We start from the raw sequence: 27624 nt of genomic DNA on the forward strand, positions 1-27624 counted from the left end.
GGCACCGGGGTCACTGCCCCTAACTGAATCAGACCTTGTAAAGTCTCCTCCACCGCCACCCGTTTGACGGCAGAACCGCATCAGGACTCCACAAACACGTCTCTTACTGGGGCGTTGAATTCTATTTTGTATCCATCTCTGATCAGGTCCAGAACCCACTGATCTGAGGAAATCTTGGCCCACTCCTCGACAAAGAGGGAAAGCCGTCCTCCGATGACAGGCATCGAGGAGAGGGCCGGCGCACCATCATTGAGAGGGTCGCCCCTGAACTCCTGGTCGAGCCACCGGCTGCGGAACGCTTGTCCGAGCGAAAGGAGTTCCTCTGCTGACCACGGGCACGTGAAGTGAACCCAGCAGAACGCCCCGGGCGGTACCTTCTAGCTTCACGGAAGCGAGGTCTGTACGAGGAGTGGACCGCCTGGCCCTTAGAGGAAGGCCTCTGCCTATCTTCGGGCAAGCGCTGGGGTTTTGGATCACCCAGGCCTTTCACAATTTTCTCTAACTCCTCACCAAATAGGAGAAGTCCTTGAAAAGGCAACTTCACCAACCTTTGCTTAGAGGCCATGTCCGCTGCCCAGTGTCATAGCCACAGACGACGGCGAGCCGCCACTGCTACTGCCATTTGTTTAGCCGAAGCTCTGACAAAGTCATAAAGGGCATCAGCCAGAAAGGACAAGGCCACCTCCATCCGCGGAGCCACATCCAAGAAGGGCTCCGCTCCATCTCCGGGCTGAGCCACTGCCTGTTGCAGCCAAGCTAGGCAGGCTCTCACAGCATAACAGCTGCATGCAGACGCCCGAACAGTGAGACCTGCAATTTCAAAGGACCGTTACAACGCTGTTTCCAGCCTACGGTCTTGAACATCCTTCAGGGCAACACCTCCTTCAACAGGGAGGGTAGTTCTCTTTGTCACCGCAGTGACTAGGGCATCCACTGTAGGCATTTGAAAACGAGCCATATGTCCCTCACGCAGAGGGTATAACTGCCCCATAGCCCTGGAAACTCTCAAAGGTCCCTCGGGGTCAGCCCACTGAGCCGAAACAAGCTCTAGGATGGAGTCATGCAAAGGGAAGGCCCGAGCAGCTTTCTTGGTACTAGCCATCCTGGGATTACCCGAGGAGGCCATGCCACTGTCAGGATCTTCAAACGAGAGGGCCTGCAGGTTATCTGAAATAAGCGCTGGCAGCTCATCACGGTGGAAAATCCTCACCGCGGAGGGATCATCCAGATCCTGTGGTAAATCCGCACCTGACTCTGGTTCCTCAGACCAAGAACGTCTGTCAGAGTTCTCCGAATCCTCACACCCCGACCACGGGGAGGGGGGGGGGGGGAAGGTGCACCACAATCTGAAGGGGAATTAACCCTTCTGCGCTTATCTTTAGGCCAAGCATCCAGGAAAAAAACCTCACTGGGCAGTCCCAGGCCAGAATCCATCAGGGGGGGGGGGGGCAATCAGAGGAGCCTCAGGCGACCCTTGAGGAAGGGCTCTTTTCATCATGTATGCTATATGCAGCAAAAGCATAAAATCCGGGGAGAAAATCTCACCCTGGGCACCCAAATCCTGTCCGGTGCTAGCCACTCCTGAAATAACCTCATCTCGAGGTGCCCCACCCGGCTCAGGTCTCTCCGTGTCCACGGAGGCCGCGCCATGCGGTGTAAGCAAAATGGCGCCCGCTGCCAGCTCAGAGCGGGAAGAAACATCGCTCACCATGCTCGGGCCGGCTCCTACGCTAATACAGCATGATTTACAGAGCCCTGCTGCTGATTTGCGCTTGCCACAAGTGGAACAGCGCTTTACATTGTCCGCAGCCATCGCCGAAAAACGGCGGTAAAATCCAAAATGGCGGTTTCGCGCCAAAATCGCCCCGATCGCGGGCCCACCCCGGAGGAGTTGGAAAACACTCTTACCTCAAAGGATCTAGTGTACAACTACGATCCTGCTGAAAATCAGGTCAAAAACCTCTGTTCCAGCGTCTCTGCGTTTAAAAACGCGATGCAACTTTTTTTTTTTTTTTTTTTTTTAAGCTGTGAGGAAAGCAGAGGTAATGAAGACTCTGGAGGCTCAGATGAGTGGGAAAGGCAGGGAAAGGGCGAACCTATATGCCTGCATCCACTGTTGGTGGGTAAGGACAGGGAAAGCAAGGCAATATGTCCACATCCACAGAGGTATGGGTAAGGCAGGGAAAGGGCTAACCTATGTGCCTTTAAAGTGAAGCTGCTATAGCCTCCAACACCCCGGTTAACAACTGGCAAGCCAGGAACCACCTCCCGGCAGATTTTTCTGGAGCTCGAACAAGCTGCAGCCACCCTGCTAAGGGAGATAGAGAATACTGAAGAGGCAGTGGAGCTAGCTGGCCAAGAGGGCACTGTGAAAGTTTGAGTACTCTCTATCTCCCCTGCTGGTTGATGGACATAACCCATACGTAATGGCTTCATCTGCTTGATGACAAGGAAAAGGTGGCTGCACATGACCACATATAGTAAAACCTCTGAAGATCTCTCTATCTCCACCTGCTAGTAGAGGGACATAACCCAATCGTCTCTGGATTGATCTATGGGACACTATGGAAGATTAATGTTTAATGTAATGTAATGAAGATGTGTCACCTGGTCTGGTTATTTGCCAAAATGTTTTCTGGCCACCTTACCATAACCACATGGGATGCGGGCAGCCTTAAAGGTCCAATGTAACTAGTATCCTACTATTAGAAGTATATAAAAGAAACTACTACTACTACTTGACATTTCTAAAGCGCTACTAGGGTTACGCAGCGCTGTACAATTTAACATAGAAGGACAGTCCCTGCTCAAAGGAGCTTACAATCTAAAGGACAAATGTATAGTCAGTCAAATAGAGGCAGTCTACATTTCCTGATAGGTATAAAGGTTAGGTGCCGAAAGCAACACTGAAGAGGTGGGCTTTGAGCAAACTAGAAAACTAGAGAATCACAGCGACAAAGTTTGTCCACGCCCCCTCAGGTTGTCTCCGTTCCCACCCCATCCCACCCCCGTGGGCTCTGTCCTCATCTGCAAAAGCCTTATGATTTTATATTTAAATTTTTATTAAAGTATAAAAAGGAACAATATGCTGTGCAATTGTTGTGTAGAAATTACAAATAAATAACAATGAGCAGCTATAACAACCATCCTTCCCACCACAACCCTCTACCCTTCCAACCCAACAATAGGCGATTTCTACTACACCAAGGAATCTTAATTTACACTGTTAAATGTCCAGGGGTATAAAATACAACCCGTTCTATATGCCCTAGAAGGAAAAATATGCCCTATGAAGCACTGTTATGGTTTTTTTAATTTGTCAATAAATAAGAAGTCATCAACAATCTCAGGATTCAATCTAGCTCTCCTGTCTTCCACAGTCCTTCCTGGAATAGAAGTTGTCTTCTTAGAAGATGTGCAGGATGTACAGGTTCCCCCATGCAAGTTTTGCTAGTTGTGGCCAGTATGTTTGCTTGTTCTTCCAAAAAAATCAAAATATCTTTGTAGGCATCACTCAAACAAACAGTCCAGTTCATTAATAGGCTTCAAAGTAGAAAATGACAAACTTTATCCCCGTCCCTGTGGGCTCTGTCCCCATCTCCATGGTTATACGTCCCCGTGTCATTCTCTAGAAACAACCTGTGTTACTTATAAGTATGTATCGATATATGTTTTAAAAAAATCCATCTAAAGCAGTACAAGCACCTGATAAAAAGCAGAAAGCTGATGAGTTACTGCAAACAGAACTGATTTGCTCTCAAAAATGGCTGTAATTTGGATGGAATTGTTGGAGATGGATTAGGCAAACTATATAGGAAGTGTCACCGTAGGGGTGGGCGGGAGAGGAAAACAACCAACTATAGCATTTAGCTGTGAAACCTATCTCCAGTGCTGTATTAAACCACCTTACTACACCTCTGTTTTGCAATAAAAGCCTGCGTCAAAGGCCAGGCAACTGCTGCAGAGCAAATCTGGGGGAGGGGGCTATTACAAAATAACTTTCACAGTAGCAAGGTACAGATAGCACTAGTTTTTTTTTTTTGGCCAGCAATCAGTTTTAACAGTCAATTATTAGAAATTTAACAATCTTAAGATCCTATGCGCAGTGCACAAGACACAGGCGAACAATTGAATTATCAGAGGTTTCACAGTTTAAAAAAGTAAGCAATGCACAAGGTTCAGTGAGAAAATATGAATTTCCTTTTTTGGAGTACAGAAAAAGTATAGAGAAACAGAACAGGGAGTCAGAACTTTGTTAGATAAATTGAGAGAATGCCGATAACAGCTTAGCTTGAGAGGACCCAGCTACAATTCTATATAAATAAGACAAATACACTCAAATTCTTATAACATTTGGATCATCCCACACTAACATTCTGCTGACTTCCAACATAGATTACGAGCAAATCAAACTACAGCAAAATCAAGGTAAAATTAGTCCTTACCTGATAATTTTCTTTCCATTAGTCCCAACAAATCAATCCAGACACTTGTGGGTTATGTCCCTCTGCCAGCAGGTGGAGATAGCGAACTTCCAAGGTTCACTATATGTGGACATGTGCAGCTACCTTCACCTCAGTATTGTCACTACCAAAGCTGTGTCGAAAATGATCAGGTAAGGACTAATTTTACCATCCATACCGTCCCACTGGATTGATCTGTGGGACGCTATGGAAGGTAAAAATTAAGAGACAGAGAGAAGCCAGCTTTAGACTTATCCTCTGGAAGACGTCTCCCTTTAGAGTCCCCCGATCATCTCCAAAAAGCAACTTACCCCTGAAAGGCAATTGTGCCAGGCGAGATTTAGAAGCCATGTCTGCTCCCCAATGCCTCAGCCAGTGACACGCTGTCACCGCCAAAGAAATCTCCATGTCTGAAGCCCAGACAAGATTGTACAGGAGATCCGCCAAATAAGCATGACAAGCCTCCAGGGAGGGCAAGGAACTAACCAGGTCATCTGGAGAAGACGCTTTCTATACCCAAGAGACGCTTTCTATACCTGCAAACGGATGCCTGTAGGCACAATGCTGCTACCTCAAAGGACAGTTTCAGAGAAACTTCCGATCCAGAGGATCCTTCAGTGCCGTGCCACCCTCACCAAAGCAAATAACTGTTGTCCCCCGTAAAAATTCCAGCTCCTCTGAAAGCAGCGGATAAAAGCAAGACATAGCCCTCGCTACCCAGCCAAATAAGCCCAGCCTCCAGAGAGGGCAAGAACTAATCAGGTCCATCTGGAGAAGATGCTTTCTGTACCAAAGAGGAATGCCCAGGCCGCATAAGACCCACCTGTAGGCACAATGCTGCTTTCTTAAAGGACAATTTCAGAGAAGCCTCTAACTTCCAATGCTGAGGATTCTTCAGGGACATGCTGCCCTGCACTGACAAAGTGGTCTTTTTTTTGTGACCGTCATAATTAAAGAATTAACTGTAGGCACCTGCAAAGGATTCCAACTTCTGACAGCAGCAGATAAAGGCGAGACATAGCCCTCGCTACTCGCAACCCATTGGTGTGTCTCCTTTCTTCCTCAAAATGTACCCCTGTTCCTCTGATCCCATTCCCACCCACCTTCTTAATGCCATCTCTCCTGCTCTTATTCCTTTTATCTGTCACATTCTCAACCTCTCACTTTCCACTGCAACTGTCCCTGCTGCCTTTAAACATGCTGTGGTCACACCTCTCCTTAAAAAGCCTTCACTCGACCCTACTTGTCCCTCTAATTACCGACCCATCTCCTTCCTTCCCTTTCTCTCCAAATTACTTGAGCGTGCTGTTCACCGCCGCTGCCTTGAGTTTCTGTCCTCACATGCTATTCTTGACCCACTACAATCTGGTTTTCGCCCTATCCACTCAACCGAAACTGCGCTTACTAAAGTCTCCAATGACCTATTACTGGCTAAATCCAGAGGTCTCTATTCCATCCTCATTCTTATTGATCTTTCCGCTGCTTTTGACACTGTCGATCACAGCATACTCCTCAATACCCTGTCCTCACTTGGATTCCAGGGCTCTGACCTTTCCTGGTTCTCTTCCTACCTCTCCCTCCGCACCTTTAGTGTTCACTCTGGTGGATCCTCTTCTACTTCTATCCCTCTGCCTGTCAGCGTACCTCAGGGTTCTGTTCTTGGTCCCCTCCTCTTTTCTATCTACACTTCTTCCCTTGGTTCATTAATCTCATCCCATTGCTTTTCCTACCATCTCTATGCTAATGACTCCCAAATCTACCTTTCTACCCCTGATATCTCACCTTGCATCCAAATCAAAGTTTCAGCGTGCTTGTCTGACATTGCTGTCTGGATGTCTCAACGCCACCTGAAATTAAACATGACCAAAACCGAGCTTCTCATTTTTCCCCCCCAAACCCACCTCCCCACTCCCCCCATTTTCTATTTCTGTTGATGGCTCTCTCATTCTCCGTCTCCTCAGCTCGAAACCTTGGGGCCATCTTTGACTCTTCTCTCTCCTTCTCTGCTCATATCCAGCAGATCGCCAAGACCTGTCGTTTCTTTATTTACAACATCCGTAAAATCTGCCCCTTTCTTTCTGAGCACTCTACCAAAACCCTCATCCACACCCTTGTCACCTCTCATTTAGACTACTGCAATCTGCTTCTTGCTGGCCTTCCACAGTCACCTCTCCCCTCTCCAATCGGTTCAAAACTCTGCTGCCCGTCTCGTCTTCCGCCAGGGTCGCTTTACTCATAACTACCCCTCTCCTCAAGTCGCTTCACTGGCTCCCTATCCGTTTTCGTATCCTGTTCAAACTTCTTCTACTAACATATAAATGTACTCACTCTGCTGCTCCCCAGTATCTCTCCACACTCGTCCTTCCCTACACCCCTTCCCGTGCACTCCACTCCATGGATAAATCCTTCTTATCTGTTCCCTTCTCCACTACTGCCAACTCCAGACTTCACGCCTTCTGTCTCGTTGCACCCTATGCCTGGAATAAACTTCCTGAGCCCCTACGTCTTGCCCCATCCTTGGCCACCTTTAAATCTAGACTGAAAGGCCACCTCTTTAACATTGCTTTTGACTCGTAACCACTCGACTCCACCTACCCTCCTCTCCTCCTTCCTGTACACATTAATTGATTTGATTACTTTATTTTTTGTCTATTAGATTGTAAGCTCTTTGAGCAGGGACTGTCTTTCTTCTATGTTTGTGCAGCGCTGCGTACACCTTGTAGCGCTATAGAAATGCTAAATAGTAGTAGTACCACCTTCATTGCCTCATTAATATGAAACGTCTAGTCCTCAGCATAATTGAGCAGCCACAGCCGCAACCGCTATGTCCAGAGGTGAGATATTCAAGACCTCCAGGGCGTGAATAATGAGGACAGGAAGCTCCCTAAAAAGCCTTGCTACCGTGGGGTCGCCGCCTCATCCGGCGGCAACTCCCTGTCCTCCAGGGAATCCGTCAGCATCAAGTGGGAGCTGCATGAGAATTCACCATCATCTATCTCCGATGCCCTGGAGGTCTCCTCCAAGTCCTGTGAACCCTCAACACGCGGCCAAGCGGCGGCGGAGCCGAGGCCACCTGAGCCTCCACTGAAAAAGAGTAAAGGCCTGGGGCCCTCGCTGGCACTTAAGGCGGCTCTGTGCAACAGCACAAATTCAGGGGAAAAAAGGGGTGTCCTCCATCTTTAACTCCTGGCCAGGCATGTCCCTCAAAGTAGGAACAGACTGCCCCAGCTCAGCTCCATGAACACTGTCTGCCACAGCGAAAAAACGCTGGCCCCCCGATGATGGAATAGCATCCGCTCCCGAGGCAGCAGTGCCAACAGCTGCAAAGGGCTCCTCTCAGTCGGCATGTCTGACCCAACCGGTGCCATGTGGTAGAAAAATGGCGCTCGCTGAACAGCGTGTAGAGAAAAGGCTGGAGGCATCTGCCACTAATGGCTTTGACACCTCCACATGCTCCGATTCCGGTTACACCTTGCCATCAGAAAGCAAAATGGAATTAAGTGGACTGTGCACATGCCAAACAGGATCCAGACACTGCTTTCCGGCTCCCACACCGGGAGCAGTGTTTCACCGTTTCCAATGGTGCCGCCATAACAGCCGAGGCTGAGCCCAGCTGAGCTGCCCCCCCCCCCCCCCCCCACAAAGAAAAAAACAAGCTGACTTGCAGCTGAGAACTCGCGTGGGTGTCTTTTTAAAAATATATTAAAGCTTAAATTGCTTGCCGGTACTGCTTGCTGTGAGCTGTTTCTCACCCTTGCTGGTTATTTTTTTTTTTTTTGGTGGCAGGGAAAGAGCACAGCAAAGTCAGAAGAAATAACCCAGGCAAGCACCAGGGGCCAGACGGGGGAGGAAAGGGAGGGACCTGGCACTATCAGATGTACCCTTCTCAACACAGTAGGGAGAACTCATCAACAGCAGATGAATCCTTTAACTGATGGGATGTACCAAAGCACTCCCTAAGCAGGGTGGGAACAGGCAACTCTGCGAGCAAGCACTTGCACTCCAAAATGCGCATCCTGCACGAAAGAGAACTGAGAAGCCCAGCTAGCAACACGACAGATCTTTTGAAGAGAGAAAGAAGAAAAAAAAAAAAAAGACATCCGTTTTCAGCCCACGAAGAGGACTTTAAACGCTTCAGGTGGAGATCGCCCTGAAAGCAGATAAGCAGAAAAAATGAGTTCCTTAAGCCATTGGGCTATAGTGGCCTTAGACGCCAGAAACCCCCATCGGGGACCTGCCAACAGAACAAATAAGTGATCAGAATTCCAAAACATTTGACATCTGCAGATACTGCCAAAGAGCCCTGCGGACATCCAAAAGGCGCAACTGCGTTTGGGAAGCTCGCCAGGTGCCCTTGGCCTGGATTGGCCGCTGTCGTGGACAGGATGCTGGGCTCAATGGGCCTTTGGTCTTTTCCCAGTGTGGCACTGCTTATGCCCAAAGGAGTCCGGAAACTCCTCAGAGAAGGAAAAAAAAGATGGGCTGGTTGAGATGAAAAGCTGAAACCACCATAGGCAGAAAAGAACGCACCGTACGAACAGTTACCCCAGATTCTGAGAACTGCAGAAAAGGACCCCGACAGTAAAGAGCCTGAAGCTCACTCTTCTAGCCGACATTGCCACTAAAAAAAGCTGTCTTGAGAGTCGCATCCTTCTCAGAAGCCGGTTTAAGAGGCTCAAACGGAGATCACTGGAGCGCCTTGAACACAAGCCCCAGGTTCCAAGCCGGACAAGGTGACCGCAAAGGAGGACGGAGACAAAGCGCCCCTCTGAGAAAACGGAGAATACCCGGAATAGCAGCAAGGGACAATCCAGAAACTTTCCCCCGGAAGCAGGCTAACGCTGCAACTGAACTCAAAGGGAATTGTAGGCCAGGCCCTTTTGTAACCCGTCCTGCAAATCGTCCACCAAGAGCAAGACTGTCACCATTCAGTGAGATAGACTTTGGCCCCACTCCTCAAAAGTGAGCCAGATCCGAGCATAATAGACCGCATGCGAGCCTGCAAGAGCGTGGCAATAACCTTATTAGAAAAGCCCTTGTCCCTCAACTGTGCCCTCTCAAGAGCCAGGCCGTAAGACCAAAGCAGCAAGGATCTTCCATAGTCAACGGACCCTGAACTAACAAGTTCGAAACGCGAGGCAAAAGCATCCGCCGAAAATCCTCGTACCACGGACGCCTTGGCCAATCCGGGGCAATGAGAATCACAAATCCTCGGTGCAGACAAATCCGAAGTAGAACTCACCCTATCAAGGGCCAAGGAGGGAACACATACAGGAGAGCCGAGGGCCAAGGTTGAGCCACAGCATCCAACCCCGCCGAGCGAGGCTCTCTCCTTCTGCTGAGCAATCAAGGGACATTAGCGTTTACACTTGACACGATCAGATCCAAGCCTGGAGTCCCCCATTAGGCACAAATCTGAAGAAAAACTTTGCCTGCCAGTTCCCATTCTGCCGGGTCGATTAGATGTCTGCTGAGGAAATCGGCTTGCACGTTGCTCTGACCTGCTATGTGAGCTGCGGACAGCAGCTCTAGGTGGCGCTCGGCCCAGTCGCAGATCCGAGACGCCTCCGCAGCCAGGGCCCTGCACTGAGTGCCACCCTGGCAATTGATGTAGGTCAGTGCTGTTGTGTTGTCTGACAGAACTCGGACAGGAAGCGTCCAGTGGAAGGCCCGAAGAGCCTGAAATATCGCTCTCAGTTCCAAGCGACTGACGGACCATCCTGCTTACATGGTGGACCACAGACCCTGAGCATAGCGTCCCCAGCAATGAGCTCCCCAGCCCGAAAGGCTGGCATCCGTTATCACCAGACACCAAAAAGGAAGAGCCAGTGGCATCCCCTGCCGCAGTATGCTGTGTTGAAAGCCACCAATCCATACTGCGCTGGGCCACAGGAAGCCACCGTAGTCTACGTTGGTATTCCTGGGAAATCGAAGACCATTGCTGAAGCACAGCACGCTGCAGCGGTCTCATGTGAGCTCTCGCCCAGGTAAAGTGAATGATACATACCTGTAGCAGGTGTTCTCCGAGGACAGCAGGCTGATTGTTCTCACGACTGGGTGACGTCCGCGGCAGCCCCCACCAACCGGAAAAAAGCTTCGCGGGACGGTCGGCACGCAGGGCACGCCCACCGCGCATGCGCGGCCGTCTTCCCGCCCGTGCGCGACCGCTCCCGCCAGTTGAATGACTAGCAAAAGATGAAACACACAACTCCAAAGGGGAGGAGGGAGGGTAGGTGAGAACAATCAGCCTGCTGTCCTCGGAGAACACCTGCTACAGGTATGTATCATTCACTTTCTCCGAGGACAAGCAGGCTGCTTGTTCTCACGACTGGGGTATCCCATAGCTCTCAGGCTCACTCAAAACAAGAACCCAGGTCAATTGAACCTCGCAACGGCGAGGGTACAACAGAAATTGACCTACGAAGAACAACTGAGAGTGCAGCCTGACCAGAATAAATTCGGGTCCTGGAGGGTGGAGTTGGATTTACACCCCAAACAGATTCTGCAGCACCGACTGCCCGAACCGACTGTCGCGTCGGGTATCCTGCTGGAGGCAGTAATGAGATGTGAATGTGTGGACAGATGACCACGTCGCAGCCTTGCAGATCTCTTCAATAGTGGCTGACTTCAAGTGGGCCACCGACGCTGCCATGGCTCTGACACTATGAGCCGTGACATGACCCTCAAGAGTCAGCCCAGCCTGGGCGTAAGTGAAGGAAATGCAATCTGCTAGCCAATTGGAGATGGTGCGTTTCCCGACAGCGACCCCTAGCCTGTTAGGGTCGAAAGAAATAAACAATTGGGCGGACTGTCTGTTGGGCTGTGTCCGCTCCAAGTAGAAGGCCAATGCTCTCTTGCAGTCCAATGTGTGCAACTGACGTTCAGCAGGGCGGGTATGCGGCCTGGGAAAGAATGTTGGCAAGACAATTGACTGGTTAAGATGGAACTCCGACACCACCTTCGGCAGGAACTTTGGGTGGGTGCGGAGCACTACTCTGTTATGATGAAATTTGGTATATGGAGCATGAGCTACTAGGGCTTGAAGCTCACTGACCCTACGAGCGGAAGTAACTGCCACCAAGAAAATGACCTTCCAGGTCAAGTACTTCAGATGGCAGGTATTCAGTAGCTCAAAAGGAGGTTTCATCAGCTGGGTGAGGACGACGTTGAGATCCCATGACACAGTAGGAGGCTTGATAGGGGGCTTTGACAAAAGCAAGCCTCTCATGAATCGAACGACTAAAGGCTCTCCAGAGATGGCTTTACCTTCCACACGATAATGGTAAGCACTAATCGCACTAAGGTGATTCCTTACTGAGTTGGTCTTGAGGCCAGACTCTGATAAGTGCAGAAGGTATTCAAGCAGGTTCTGTGCAGGGCAAGAACGAGGTTCTAGGGCCTTGCTCTCACACCACACGACAAACCTCCTCCACTTGAAAAAGTAACTCTTTTTAGTGGAATCCTTCCTAGAGGCAAGCAAGACCCGGGAGACACCCTCAGACAGACCCAACGCAGTGAAGTCTACGCCCTCAACATCCAGGCCGTGAGAGCCAGGGACTGAAGGTTGGGGTGCAGCAACGCTCCGTCGTTCTGCGAGATGAGAGTCGGAAAACATTCCAATCTCCACGGTTCCCCGGAGGACAACTCCAGAAGAAGAGGGAACCAGATCTGACGGGGCCAAAAGGGCGCTATCAGAATCATGGTGCCGCGGTCTTGCTTGAGCTTCAGTAAGGTCTTCCCCACCAAAGGTATGGGAGGATAAGCATACAGGAGGCCGGTCCCCCAATGGAGGAGAAAAGCGTCCGACGCTAGCCTGCCGTGTGCCTGAAGTCTGGAACAGAACAGAGGCAGCTTGTGGTTGGTCTGAGAGGCGAAAAAGGTCCACCGAGGGGGTGCCCCACTCTCGGAAGATCTTGCGTACCACTCTGGCGTGGAGCGACCACTCGTGCGGTTGCATGACTCTGCTCAGTCTGTCGGCCAGACTGTTGTTTACGCCTGCCAGGTACGTGGCTTGGAGGAGCATGCCGGACCGACACGCCCAACGCCACATCCCGACGGCCTCCTGACACAGGGGGCGAGATCCGGTGCCCCCCTGCTTGTTGACGTAATACATTGCAACCTGATTGTCTGTCCGAATTTGGATAATTTGGCAGGACAGCCGATCTCTGAAAGCCTTCAGTGGGTTCCAGATCGCTCGGAGCTCCAGGAGGTTGATCTGCAGATCCTTTTCCTGGAGGGGACCACAGACCCTGGGTGTGAAGCCCATCGACATGAGCTCCCCACCCCAGGCGAGATGCATCCGTCGTCAACACTTTCATGGGCTGTGGAATTTGAAATGGACGTCCCAGTGTCAAATTGGTCCGGATGGTCCACCAGAGCAGTGAAGTGCGGCAACTGGTGGAGAGGCGGATGACATCTTCTAGATTCCCGGTGGCTTGGAACCACTGGGAAGCTAGGGTCCATTGAGCAGATCTCATGTGAAGACGAGCCATGGGAGGTCACATGAAATGTGGAGGCCATATGACCCAGAAGTCTCAACATCTGCCGAGCTGTGATCTGCTGAGACGCTCTGGTCTGCGAAGCCAGGGCCAGGAGATTGGTGGCCCTCGCTTCGGGAAGGTAGGCCTGAGCCATCTGGGCATTCAGCAGAGCTCCTATGAATTCCAGAGACTGGGTTGGCTGGAGATGGGACTTTGGGTAATTTATCACAAACCCCAGCAGCTCCAGAAGCTGAATAGTGCACTGCATGGACCGGAGGGCTCCTGCCTCCGAGGTGTTCTTGACCAGCCAATCGTCGAGATATGGGAACACGTGCACTCCAGCTTGCGTAGGTAGGCCGCTACCACCACGAGGCACTTGGTGAACACTCGTGGGGGCAGAGGCGAGCCCAAAGGGCAGCACACAATACTGAAGTGCCGTGCGCCCAGGCGGGAATCTGAGATACTGTCTGTGAGCTGGCAGTATCGGTATGTGAGTATATGCGTCCTTTAAATCAGGGAACATAGCCAATCGTTTTTCTGAATCATTGGCAGAAGGGTGCCCAAGGAAAGCATCCTGAACTTTTCTTTGACCAGGAATTTGTTCAGGCCTCTCAGGTCTAGGATGGGACGCATCCCCCCTGTTTTCTTTTCCACAAGGAACGTACCTGGAATAGAATCCCTGCCCTTCCTGCCCGGGTGGTACGGGCTCGACCACATTGGTGCCTGAGAAGGGCGGAGAGTTCTTCTGCAAGTACCTGCTTGTGATGGGAGCTGAAAGACTGAGCTCCCGGAGGACAATTTGGAGGCAGGGAGTGCAAATCAGGGCGTATCCGCACCGCACTATTTGGAGAACCCACTGGTCGGAGGTTATGAGAGGCCACCTTTGGTGAAAAAATTTTAAACCTCCCTCCGACCGGCAGATCGTCCGGTTACGGACACGTGTAGGGCGGCTATGTTCCGTGGATCCAGTCAAAAGCCCGTCCCCGGCTTTTGCTGTGGAGGCGCAGGGGGCTGCTTAGGCGCACGCTGTTGACTGAGAACGAGCGCGCTGGGGCTGTCCTGTATGCCTGACGAGGCCTTCGGGCCGGCTGGTTGTACCTACGCTTCGCAAAAGAATAGGGTGCAGCCTGCCGGGCCCGGGAAAAACGTCCACCTGGCGCATCAGCCCTTCCAGGATCCCCGGAAGGATGGCTCTGAGGCACTCGTCCAGGCCCGCTGCCGGGAAAGGCGGTGGGGCCGGTAGGGGTGTCGGCGCCAGAAGCTGCTGGGGGCCAGGAGACGGCACCGAGGTGCCGGAACCCCGACGCGTCGGTACCTCCACAACCGATGGAGACCTCTCCTCTCGACGATGACGCTTCGGCGTCGACTCCTCTCCGATATCCGGATGCACCGAGGGCGACCGGTGACGACGCTTATCATCTTTCTTACGATGCCCGTCACCGGCGCCGGAAGGCATGGAGGAGGAGGAGGTCGATCCCCCTCGGTCTCGAGGTACCGGGTCGACAGGGTTCGGTCCCGTGGCCCACGAGTTGAGGGAGTGACCGGGGCCGACTGCCCACGCGGGCCTCTCACCCCCACTCTCACCGGAGGACCGGCTGGCCGACGGGACCTGTTCTCCTGGGTCGCTGCCATCGGTGCCTATGTCTCGGGCATCGATACCGGTACCGAAGGGCCGGGCGTCGATACCGATGCCTTCGAGGTCGACGTCGAGGGGGCCGGCGCAAGTTCCAAAAAGACGGTCCCGCAGAACTTGCCTCGCAACCTGAGTCCGTTTCCGGAGACCGAGACACAGAGAAACGACTTTGATATTGTGCTCCGGCCCGAGGCACTGGAGGCACCAAGCGTGGGTGTCGGTCTGCGAGATCGGCCGGCCGCAGCGACCACACTTTTAAATCCACTCGGGACCTTCGAGGACATCGACGGAAAATCGCGTCGGCGAAGTCAAAGTCGTCAATGGTGGCTGAAATCACACCACGAAAAAGGAAAACGACCGTTGCGGCCACTAGGCCGCAATGCAGCGTCCCCGCTGGAAGCGAGGGAAAAAGGGAGCGCGTGCTCCACACGCGCAGGGTTTCTTTTTTTTTTTTTTTTTTTTAAAGAAACCGGACGGTAACTAGACCGAAATAAACAAAGAAAAAAGCACGATCGGCGTAAACGCGATCGAAAAATCCGGCGGCTGAATCAGAGAGAGCGGCGGGGCACGACTCTCTCCAGACGCGGAAAAAAAGGAATGGCGGGAGCGGTCGCGCACGGGGGGAAGACGGCTGCGCATGCGCGGTGGGCGTGCCCTGCGTGCCGACCGTCCCGCGAAGCTTTTTTCCGGTTGGTGGGGGCTGCCGCGGACGTCACCCAGTCGTGAGAACAAGCAGCCTGCTTGTCCTCGGAGAACCACCTGTATGGTGGCCGTCATCGATCCCAGGAGCAGAACAAAGTCCGAAGCTCGAGGGCAAGGCATCCGCAGGAGCAGGCGGACCTGATTCTGAAGCTTGAGCCGCCTGCTGTCAGGAAGAAAAACGAACCCGACCCCCAAATACTCGAGAGACAGAGGGGGGTCAGGTGACTTTTGGGCATATTGACTACCCCAGCCCAGAGTCTGAAGAACTGTAACAACTCTGGCTGTGGCAAGTCGATTCTCGTCTGCCGAATCCACTCTGATCAGCCAGTTGTCGAGATAAGGGTGAACTCTGATACCCTCTCGCCTGAGAAAGGTAGTCACTACCACGAACCTTGGAAAAGTCTGAGGGGCAGTCGCCAGGCCGAAGGCAAGGCGCGGAACTGGAAATGTGGCTCAATACTGCAAACCAGAGAAACGCTTATGCAGCGGCCAGATGGGAAAAATGCAAGTACGCTTCCTTGAGGTCCAGAGACGTGAGAAACTCTCCTGGCTGTACCGCCACAATGACGGAGTGCAGGGTTTCCATGCGGAAGTGTCGCACTCCTAAGGCCTCATTGACTCTGCGTAAGTCGAGGATAGGTCTGAACCCGCCTTTTCGAGGCACCACAAAATAGTTGCGACTGCAGCTGCGTTCGGCGGGAGGAACCGGAACCACCGCTCCGAGCTTCAGCAACACCGGCAAGGTCTCGTATACTGCCGCCCGCTTGACGGCAGTGCTGCATCGGGACTCCAAAAACGCGTCTCCTACTGGGACGGCAAATTCTAGCCGGTAACCTTCTCAGATCAGGTCTAGGACCCACTGATCCGAAGTAATCTTGGTCCACTCCTCAAAAAAGAGAGAGAGACGACCCCCTACTGCGGGAACCGACGAGTGGACTGGCGCCCCATCATTGTGGAGGATGCCCCTGAACTTCTGGACTTTGCCCGGACGCCGACGCTGCGCAAAAGGAGTTCCTCTGCTGGAAACGGGTACGTTGACCAAACCCCAGAGTGCCCTAGGCGATACCTGCGAGCTTCGCGAAAACGTGGCCTGGAAGAGGAGGGAAAAGAAGAACTTTTGGAAGAAGGCCTCGGCCTATCCTCAGGCAACCGTTGGGACTTAGAGTCCCCTAGGTCCTTAATCTTCTCCAAATCCTCCCCAAATAAAAGAAAGCCCCGAAAGGTAAAAGAAAGCCCCGAAAGGGTAACCTCACCAGCCTTTGTTTAGAGGCCATATCAGCCGCCCAATCCTGGAGCCAAAGAAGGCGGTGGGCAGCAACCACCACAGACATCTGCTTAGCTGAAGCTCTGACCAGATCATAAGTACATAAGTAATGCCACACTGGGAAAAGACCAAGGGTCCATCGAGCCCAGCATCTTATCCACGACAGCGGTCAATCCAGGCCAAGGGCACCTGGCAAGCTTCCCAAACGTACAAACATTCTATACATGTTATTCCCAGAATTGTGGATTTTTCACAAGTCCATTTAGTAGTGGTTTATGGACTTGTCCTTTAGGAAACCGTCTAACCCCTTTTTAAACTCTGCCAAGCTAACCGCCTTCATCACGTTCTCCAGCAACGAATTCCAGTGTTTAATTATGCGTTGGGTGAAGAAAAATTCTCTCTGATTACTACACTGTAGTTTCATCGCATGCCCCCTAGTCCTAGTATTTTTGGAAAGCGTGAACAGACGCTTCAAATCCACCTGTTCCACTCATTTTGTATGCCTCTATCATGTCTCCCCTCAGCCGTCTTCTCCAAGCTGAAAAGCCCTAGCCTCCTTAGTCTTTTTTTTTTTTTTTTTTTTTTTTTTCTCAATTTATTTAATCAATTTAATCAATATTTACAAGAAACATCTTGCTTAGGAAAGTGTCATTTAACTAGGAACTATTACATAAGGAAATACACTAGAAAGAGCAAATAAATCTTTACGCTTTCAAAATTATAAGACACTCAAGTCCATAATTGGAGATCCAAGATTTAAGGTAATCTAAGGGGAGAATTATACTAAAGGAAAAAGTTATAAGGTAAATCCTTCTCTGCTAAGAAATTATACATTATTCTTTAAAGCTTCTCCATTCTAACTGAGGCTAATAGTGATGACAAATGTTCAGGTTCAGTAAATATGTATTTCTTCCCCCCCCAGCCTTACTATGCACTTGCAGGGGTACCTTAAAAAAAAAAAAAAAAAAAAAAAAAAAAGAGGCACCCCCCCCCCCCACAAGTGCAAAATTTCTGGCTTAAGGAGTAAAAATTGTTTCCTCCGTCGTCGTGTCTCCTTGGACATCAGGAAATAACAGTATTTTAAATCCCAGAAAGGGGTTCTCCTTATTACGAAAAAAAAGAAGGAAAATCCAATTCTTATCAGGTAGTAAGGCGACAGTCGCTACCAAAGTAGCGGCTATCGCCAGTTCAGAGTCAGAAGTCTCAAGCAAAAGAGAAACATCAATAGGTTTTTCAGTCTCTTGATTCAAGTTCTTTTCTGGGACATAATAAACTTGGGAAAAGGGTGGAAAATCCTTTTTCTGAACAAAGTTTCACGGAGATACCGTTTCAACATCTCAAGAGGAAGAACATTTTGAATCCTAGGAAAGTTAACGAATCTCAGGTTATGATTTTTAGTATAATTATCCAAAACCTCTGTTTTCCGCCTGAGATTAGTTACATCTTTTACCATCATAGTTTGTAACGTTTCCAACTTCATAACCCTTTGATCAATTCTTTCCATTTAAAACTTTAAACTCTTCCTCCTTTTTTTTCAAATCAATTTCAATACTCTTTACTCTTGGTAGAAACTCATCAGTCTGCTTAAGAAAAAGTTGTCCCAGGTTGGACATTAAATCCCACAATGCACCTAAAGTCACATTCTTTGGCTTGGTCACTAACTCATTAGGAAGTTCAAACCTTACTGAAGGTTGTACATCTGTTTCACTTCGTCCCTCAGTTTCTCTCTCTTCACTCCGTGGCAACAATGTGGGCAAACTGCCCTCCATTCCTTCCCCCAATGGTAGAAACGCTTCTCCCCGAAGTTCTTCCAGGTCCCCTACAGCTTCTGAGGGGAACCCCGTCGGGTCAGAGAGGAAAGAGCTTGCGCCAAACGGCTGAGGAGGTGGAGTGCGTGCAGCGGGGCTTAGAGTTGTTTCTAGTCCGGGGGAAGCCAATATCTCCCGTTCGCCGGCGTTCCCAGTCGGAGGCGTTCCGCCTTCTTGTATAACTGCCCGTGGTCTCATAAAGCGATCCAAAGGACCAGGTAACGGGGATAGAAGCGGGGAAGCTCTGCCCGCTGTTTTCCCTCTACGTTTAGGCATCGTCACAGGAGCGAGGTCTGAGGCGTCCTAGCAGGGCGCAGCCATCTTGGATCGCCCATGTGCCTCCTTAGTCTCTCTTCATAGGGAAGTCGTCCCATCCTCGCTATCATTTTAGTCGCCCTTCGCTGCACCTTTTCCAATTCTACTATACCTTTCTTGAGATGCGGCGACCAGAATTGAACACAATACTCAAGGCGCGGTCGCACCATGGAGCGATACAACGACATTATAACATCCTCACACCTGTTTTCCATACCTTTCCTAATAATACCCAACATTCTATTCGCTTTCCTAGCCGCCGCAGCACACTGAGCAGAAGGTATTATCGACAACGACACCCAGATCCCTTTCTTGGTCCGTAACTCCTAACGTGGAACCTTGCATGACGTAGCTATAATTCGGGTTCTTTTTTCCCACCTTGCACTTGCTCACATTAAACGTAATCTGCCATTTAGCCGCCCAGTCTCCCAGTCTCGCAAGGTCCTTCTGTAATTTTTCACAATCCTCTCGTGAGTTAACGACTTTGAATAACTTTGTGTCATCAGCAAATTTAATTACCTCGCTAGTTACTCCCATCTCAAAATCATTTATAAATATATTAAAAAGCAGTGGTCCTAGCACAGACCCCTGAGGAACCCCACTAACAACGCTTCTCCATTGTGAATACTGCCCATTTAGCCCCACTCTGTTTCCTATCCTTCAACCAGTTTTTAATCCACAATAGGACGTTTCCTCCTAACCCATGACCCTCCAACTTCCTCTGTAGCCTTTCATAAGGTACCTTGTCAAACGCCTTTTGAAAATCCAGATACACGAGGCATATTTTCAAAGCACTTAGCCTTCCAAAGTTCCATAGGTTTCTATGGAACTTTGGAAGGCTAAGTGCTTTGAAAATATGCCACAATGTCAACCGGTTCCCCTTTGTCCACGTTTGTTTACTCCTTCAAAGAATTGAAACAAATTGGTCAGGCAAGATTTCCCCACACAAAAGCCATGCTGACTTGGTCTCAGTAATCCATGTCCTCAGATGTGCTCTGTAATTTTGTTTTTGATAATAGCCTCTACCATTTTCCCTGGCAGCGATATCAGACTCACCGATCTCCCCTAGAACCTCTTTTTTTTTTTTTTTTTTTTAAAGTCAGCGTTACATTGGCCACCCTCCTATCTTCCGGTACCACGCTCGATTTTAAGGATAAGTTGCATATCACTAACAGAAGCTCCGCAAGCTCATTTTTCAGTTCTATCAGTACTCTAGGATGAATACCATCCGGTCCAGATTTGCTACTCTTCAGTTTGCTGAACTGCCCTATTACGTCCTCCAGGTTTACCGTGAAGTCAGTAAGTTTCTCCGACTCTTCCGCTTGAAATACCATTTCCGACACCAGTATCCCACCCAAATCTTTCTCGGTGAAGACCGAAGCAAAGAATTCATTCAATCTCTCCGCTACGTCTTTATCTTCCTTGATCGCCCCTTTTACACCTCGGTCATCCAGCTGCCCAACCGATTCTTTTGCCGGCTTCCTGCTTTTAATATACTGAAAAAAATTTTTGCTATGTTTTTTTTTGCCTCTAATGCTATCTTTTTTTCGTAATCCCTCTTGGCCTTCTTTATCTGCGGCTTGCATTTGCTTTGACACTCCTTATGCTGCTTCTTGTTATTTTCAGACGGTTCCTTCTTCCATTTTCTGAAGGCATTTCTTTTAGCCCTAATAGCTTCCTTCACCTCACTTTTCAACCATGCCAGCATCAGCCAAAAAAGAGACAGGGCAGACTCCATACGCAGGCCAACCTCAGCGAGGGAACCCGCTCCATCGGCGGGCTGCTCAACCGCCTGCTGCAACCAGGAAAGGCAGGCCCGGGCTGCATAGGAACTGCAAATAGCCGCCCGTAAGGCAAGGCCCGAGATATCAAAGGACCGCTTCAGTGTGGATTCCAGCCGCCGGTCCTGCATATCTTTCAAAGTGACCCCGCCCTCCACCGGGAGACTAAAGCATCCACTTAAGGCATCCCAAAGAGGGTTAACTGACTTTCCCTCAGGGGGTAAAAGGTGACACATAGCACTGGCCACCTTCAAGGGACCATCAGGGTCAGACCATTGAGCTGAAATAAGTTCTTGGATGGAAGCATGTACAGGAAAAACCTGAGAAGGCTTCTTAGTGCTAGCCATCCTAGGATTAATAGAAGAGGCAGCGCCCTCGTCAGGATCTTCAAAACAAAGGGCCATCAGAAATGAGAGCTGGCAGCTCATTGTGGTGGAAAATCCTTACCGCTTTAGGGTCATCCCAACTCCTGTGTCAAGCAGCCACCCTCATCTGGATCATCAGTCCGTGAGGGCCTGCCAGACCCCTCAGACTCCCTGAAACTAGACCACGGGGGCGAAAAGAGTGAAGAGCCCCCCTCAGACGGGGTATCCACTCGTCTACGCTTACCGTCAGCCAAAAGCTCGAGGGAAAAAATAAAGTCTCCAGCAGACGCTGGGCTATCAAGAACCGGAGGCCACCCAGACTCACAGGAATAGTCAGGAGCCTCAGGCAGTGCTCTTTTTAACATAAAAGCTTAAGCATCAGCAGCACAAATACAGGGGAGAAAAACTCACCCTGTACATCCGCCCCCACACTGGGGGAAGCTGAGGCAAAAGCTCTCTAGAAACCTCGAAACGAGGCATCCCCCTGCACTCAGACGCCTCAGCAACCACGAGGGTCGAGTCACGCGGTGCCTCCAAGATGGTGGCCGCTGCCAACTCCAGCGGGCTGGGAAGAATCACCACCCACCATGCTCATGCCAGCATTAGCATCTAGGCAGCATATGCTGCAAAGCCCCACTGCTGATCTGCGTTTCCCACAGTGGGAGCCACGCCTAACCCCTTCAGCAGCCGTCAAATACAGAAAACAAAATGGCGCCTTGGCCACCAAAACTTACCCCGCACAGAGCGCTGACAGTGGGAACCTCCCCAGAGGAGCTGGGCACCACTCTCACCTCAGGAGACCAAGTCAAACGAGCTGTGGTCAAGCTGCACCAAACCAGGAGCTCAGGAGAAAGCCTCTCTGTTTTTTTTTTTCTCTTTCTTTTACTGTGAGGAAAGTTAGAGGCAGGCAGCCACAGAGAACTCCAGGAGGAGAGGGAATGGGGTAAGGCAGCGACATGGAAAACAAGTATGCCTTTAAAGAGGGCACCACCAGCCACAACACCCCCTGCTCTACTGGCAAAGCACAGGAGCCACCCCAGGCAGAAATCCAGGAGCTGAGAAGCGACGTCCAAACCTGCTGGGAGATAGAGATATACTGAAGGCAGATGGAGGCTGGGTGTCCAGAACACCATGTGCTTTCAGTGTTCTCTATCTCCACCTGCTGGTAGGCGGATATAACCCATTAGTTAATGAATTCATCTGCTGTTGATGACAAGGAAGAGTTAAGTTATGTCCAGTACGAACTTCGGTTTCGTTGTGTTGCAGGGTTACGGCATTAGTTGGATCGTTAGGGTATGCCTTTTGAACAGGTTAGTTTTTAGTAATTTCTGGAAGTTTAGGTGGTTTGTTTTTTCACGGTGCTTGGTAATGTGTTCCATAGGTTGATTTGTATCTCGGCAGAACAAAACCTATCACTGGACCCCAGTTTGGGAAACAATTAAAAAAAAACAACAACACTTTAGAGTCAACAGAACAGGGCGGGACAAAAAAAAAAAAAAAAAAGAGCAAGCAGCCAATTCAGTGCAACACAGTCAGTGTCGTCTCCCCCCTCCCCCACCTTACCGTCTTTTATTCTCTTGGCCACTGGCAGTAATTTGTTCCTCTTCAACGACCCTCTTCCTGCAGTCTTTGATTGCATTCAGCACAGTCTCTCTTGCACATGGATCTGGTGTGTTTTTTGATGAGGGTGTCAGCACTGGAGAAAGGAGCTGATCGATACTATAGTACAAAACAATGCAACAGAAAAAGTCAGTGGGAGGCTAGCTGAGCAACACCTGTCGTATCGGTGAAATATATTGGGGGGGAGGGGGTCTCCTACAATTTACAATGATAGCTCACTTCAACTTAGTACTCTATACTAGCATATTGGAGGTAGCAAGAAAAGACTTACAGCTGTGAACGAGTGATGCTGACATCCAGAGGTGCTATCTTCACTGTTACAGGACTATGCACCATGCAGGAGTTTCTTGAAGAGAGCACATTTTTCCTTTGATAGCCATCCCACTGCACCAAAGGAAGGGATCCCAGTGCAGAATACTGCGGCTGACGAATTGGATATCGCCGCCGAGGAATCATCATATAGCGACTTGCCATACTATGAGATTCCCTGAAAAGAAAAGGAAATTATCACACTCAGTGTAAGGGGCATGCACATTAGCATCGCTGAACACCAATCCTGTATGCTGGCCAAATTCCATTCTCTGCTTCAATTCAGATATCTTTGTGTGTGGCTACATACTAAGTGGGAAAAGGATAACAGACACCAATGAGATCATTCTCTCTGCCACAGCAGATTCCTGTAGCATACTTGATTGGCATAAAAGAAAAAAAAAAAAACCCATGACAATCATTCCATGTTTGAGAAAAGTCTACATTTATCTTTATATGTGTATAGACATTTGAATATTTAAAAGGGATAAACATACAAAATTACTCTTTCAGAGACAGAAGCGGTAAATTAGAGGACATGAGTTGAGGTTGCAGGGTGGAAGACAGGAGCAATGTCAAGAAAGCAAAGTTGCTTACCAGTAGCAGGTGTTCCGAGAACAGCAGGCATATATTCTCACGTGTGTTTGGGGGGGGGGGGGGGGGGGGGAAGGAAGAGTGTAGGTATGACATCCACAGAGCAGTCATTTTAAAACTTAAAGGCAGCGCCCCCATGATGCACGTGTGGGTGCTGTTGTGCCTGACATTCACACGCAGGACCAGCAGTATAATATTAAAGCTAAGAAAGATAACTCCAAGGGGGAGTGGGAGGTATGCAAGACTATATGCCTTCTGTTCTCAGAGAGCACCTGCTATAGTTAACTTTGCTTCTCTGAGGACAGAAGGCATATAGTCTCGCTTGTGGGACTCACTAGCTGCCAGGCTCACAATGTTAATAATCAACTAGGTAACTGAAGCAGAAAGTGAGCCTGGTGGGGAAGAGGCCAAAGTTGGCATTTAAGTAGTAAAGATTTTGAAGGAGTGCTTGCCAAATCAGCTATCCTGCTAGAATTATGCTCCAGACAGACAATAGTGAGCAGTGAAGGTTTGGACAGAAGACCATGTTGCTGCCTTGCAAATTTCTTCAATGGAGATAGAGCGGTAATGGGCTAATGAAGCCGTTATAGCCCTTATATTGCGATAGTGGCGATACGGCAACGAAGGGTCAGTCAGCCTGACTGTGTGTAGGAAATACAGTCAGCCAGCCAAGTTGAGATAGTACATTTGGTGATGGGAATCCTTAATCTGTTAGGGTTGACAGATATAAAGAACTGGGAGGACTTCCTATGGAGCTTTATATGCTCCAGATGATACATTAGAGTACGCTTGTAGTCCCAAGTATGCAGTGCTGCTTCTCCAGGATGACAGTGTGGCTTAGGGAAGACAGAAGTACAATAGACCAAGGTTGAACTACAATACCACTTTAGGGAGGAATTTGGGGTGGGTTCAGAGAACCCTATCATGTAAGGTGGGTCTGGAAGTTGTTACTATTCTGGCAGAAGTGCTACTAAGAAAAATTCTTTATACGCTAGGAGGAACTTTAGAGAACAGGAGTGGAGTGCTTCAAATTGAGGTTTCATGAGAGTTGAAAGGAAGACATTGAGATTCCATGCTACCAGAGGTGGTTTGATAAGGGAAAAAAACACACACAAAAAAAACCCCACACACACACCACACACACACCACAAAACCCACCTTTCATGGATCAAGAGATGAACAGAAGTGACTTACCAACCCTAGAGTGAAAGGCGCTAATGGCACTCAGGTATACTCAGCTTTGAGGCCAGAATTAGAAAACATGGAGGCAAGTACTCCATAAGGGTAGGAAAATAGAACCTAGCAGGGTCAAATGCTCTGGTTGTAAACCAGAGGGAAAAAAGTCTTCTCCACATGAAAACAGTAACATTTCTACATAAGTGGTTTCCTAGAGGCTAGGAGTATCCTACTTAAGTATTGCCACACTGCGACAGACCAAAAGGTCCATCAAGCCCAGCATCATATTTCCAACAGTGGCCAAACCAGGTCACAAATACCTGGCAAGATCCCCCAAAAAAGTACAAACATTTTATGCTGCTTAACCCAGAATAAGCAGTGTATTTTCCCCAAGTAATTTTAATAATGGTCTATGAACTTTTTTTTAGGAAGCCATCCAAAGCTTTTTTTAAAACTCCGCTAAGCTAACCGCCTTACCACATTCTCTGGCAACGAATCCACGTTGCCGTGAAGACAAATTTTCTCCGATTTGTTTTAAATTTTCTACTTTGTAGCTTCATCGCATGCCCCCTAGCCTAGTATTTTGGAAACAGTAAACGATTCACATTTACCCGTTCCACTCCACTCATTTTATAGACCTCTATATCTCCCCTCAGCTGTCTTTTCTTCACGCTGAAGAGCCATAGCTACTTCATTCTTTCTCATTAGGGATGTCATCCCATCCACTATCATTTTTGTCGCCCCTTCTCTGTACCTTTTCTAATTCACTATATCTTTTTTGAGATGCGGTGACCAGAATTGAACACAATATTCGAGGTGCGGTCGCATCACGGACCAATACAAAGGCATTATAATGTCCTCATATTTGTTTTCCATTCCTAATACCTAACATTCTATTTGCTTTCTTAGCTGCCGCAGAATACTGAGCAAGGGTTTCAACGTATCAATGACGGACGCCTAGATTCCCTTTCTTGGTCGGCGACTCCTACGTGGAACCTTGCATTATGCGGCTATAATTCGGGTTCCTCTTTCCCACATACATCACTTTGCACTTGCTCACATTAAACGTCACCTGCCATTAAGACGCCCAGTCTCATAAGGTCCTCTTGTAATTCTTCACAATCCTTTGAATAACTTTGTGTTGTCTGCAAATTTAATTACCTCACCAGTTACTCCCATCTCTAGATCATTTATAAATATGTTAAGCAGCGGTCCCAGCACAGATCCCTGGGGAACCCCATTATCTACCCTTCTCCGTTGAGAATACTGACCGGTCAACCCTACTCTGTTTTCTATCCTTTAATCAGTTTTTTAATCCACAATAGGACACTACCTCCTATCCCTTGACTCTCCAATTTCTTCTGGAGTCTTTCATGAGGTACTTATCAAACACCTTTCGAAAATCCAGATACACAATATCAACCAGTTTACCTTCATCCACGTTTGTTCACCCCTTCAAAGAAATGTAATAGATTGGTGAGGCAAGATTTCCCTTCACTAAATCCATATTGGCTTTGTCTCATTAATCCATGCTTTTGAATATGCTCTGTAATTTTGTTCTTTATAATAGTCTCTACCATTTTGCCTGGCACCAATGTAAGACTCACTGGTCTATAATTTCCCAAATCACCTCTGGAACCTTTAAAAAAAAAAAAATCAGCATTACATTGGCCACCCTCCAATCTTTCGGTACCACTGTCTCAGATAACCTCCAAGATCCATTTGTCTGAAGTAACCCTGTTCCACTCCCCCAGAAAGTGGGACATCCGCCCATTATCACCAGCGGGGGATGGACCAGGGCACCATCATTGGGCACAAGTGCTGGCTTCCATCCGAGAGGAAGGGCCACCCAAGCTGCGTTCCCCTCATAATGGCTGCCGTTTTTGCTGGAAACGAGGCTTGTTAAAGGAGCTGGACCGTACTGGCCGACAATGCCTTGCCTCTTGAAAATGGGAACGGGGAGGACCCCCGAGCAGAAATCAGACCGGCTTCATCTTCGAGCAAACACCACCCCCTTTGGAGTCCCTCCCCCCCCCCCCCCAAAGTCCTTCACAATTTCCTCCAGATCACCCCCAAAAAGGAGTTACCTCTGCACAGTAAAATGCACCAGCAGAGACTTGGAAGCTGTATCAGCCGCTCAATGCTGCAGCCACAGCCAGCTGTCACTGCTAGAGAGATCTCCTTAGCAGAGGGCTCGAAGGTGGTCATAGAAGAGATCTGCCAAATTATGCGAGGCCTGCCTCTAGGGAGGGGAAGGAGCTAACCAGCTCCTCTGTCGAAGCTGCCTTCTGCCACACGAGAGGCACGCTCTGGCTGCATACAACCTGCAGACAGATGCCTGCAAGCATAACAACGCCACTTCAAAGGACATTTAAGGGAAGTTTCCAACTTCCTGTCCTAAGGATCATTCCAGGGCCATAACGCCCTCTACCAGCAAAGTAGTCTTTTTAGTGACCGCCGTAATAGAGTTCACCATGGGGAGGCATGACTCCAGTTCCTCCACCGAGAGCAGACAGGTGTGACATAGCCCTTGCCACCTGCAGCCCAGACTCTGGTGTGTCCCACTGCACCGCAATGGTACTTTCATCGCCTCATGAATATGAAACATTCCGGGGGGGGGGGGGGGGGGGGAACCCTCTTTATCCCAGACATAATAGACTGGGCTGCTGAGGCCGAAACGTCCGGAGAGATGTCCAAAACTTCAAGGGCCCTTATAATGAAGGCCAAGAGCTCCTACCTTCGACACAGCCTGCTACTGTCGGGTCATCAACCCCGTCCAGCGGTAATTCCCCTTCCTCTGGCAAGTCTGACCTGGTCAGCCGGGATATGCAAAACAACTGGCCATTATCTACCTCCAAGGAAACAGAGGCCTCCTCCAGATCTAGCTGGACCTCCATATGGTAAAATTAGTTATTAATTTTCTTTCCATTAGTCCTAACAGATCAATCCAGAGACGAGTTAATGGGTTATGTCCCCCTACCAGCAGGTGGAGCTAGGAGAACTTCAAAGATCCACTATATGTGGGACATGTGCAGTCATCTTAGTCTCAGTACTGTCGATACCAAAGCAGTGGAAGCAGAAGAAAGGAAATCCAACATGTAGACCTCTCCTGCC

General features: G+C 49.4%; 1 protein-coding gene across 1 annotated transcript in view; it reads right to left on the bottom strand.

Annotated features, from left to right (window-relative positions):
- The window catches only part of POM121 (POM121 transmembrane nucleoporin), a 303987-nt gene that overhangs the window by 248642 nt on the left and 27721 nt on the right, over positions 1 to 27624 (bottom strand). The window contains 2 exon segments of the mRNA XM_030186032.1: positions 22375 to 22530; positions 22703 to 22918. Of these exon segments, the coding sequence (XP_030041892.1) occupies positions 22375 to 22530; positions 22703 to 22918 (372 nt within the window).

This window comes from Microcaecilia unicolor, chromosome 13 (genome assembly GCF_901765095.1).
Source record: "Microcaecilia unicolor chromosome 13, aMicUni1.1, whole genome shotgun sequence".
Taxonomy (NCBI): Eukaryota; Metazoa; Chordata; class Amphibia; order Gymnophiona; family Siphonopidae; genus Microcaecilia; species Microcaecilia unicolor.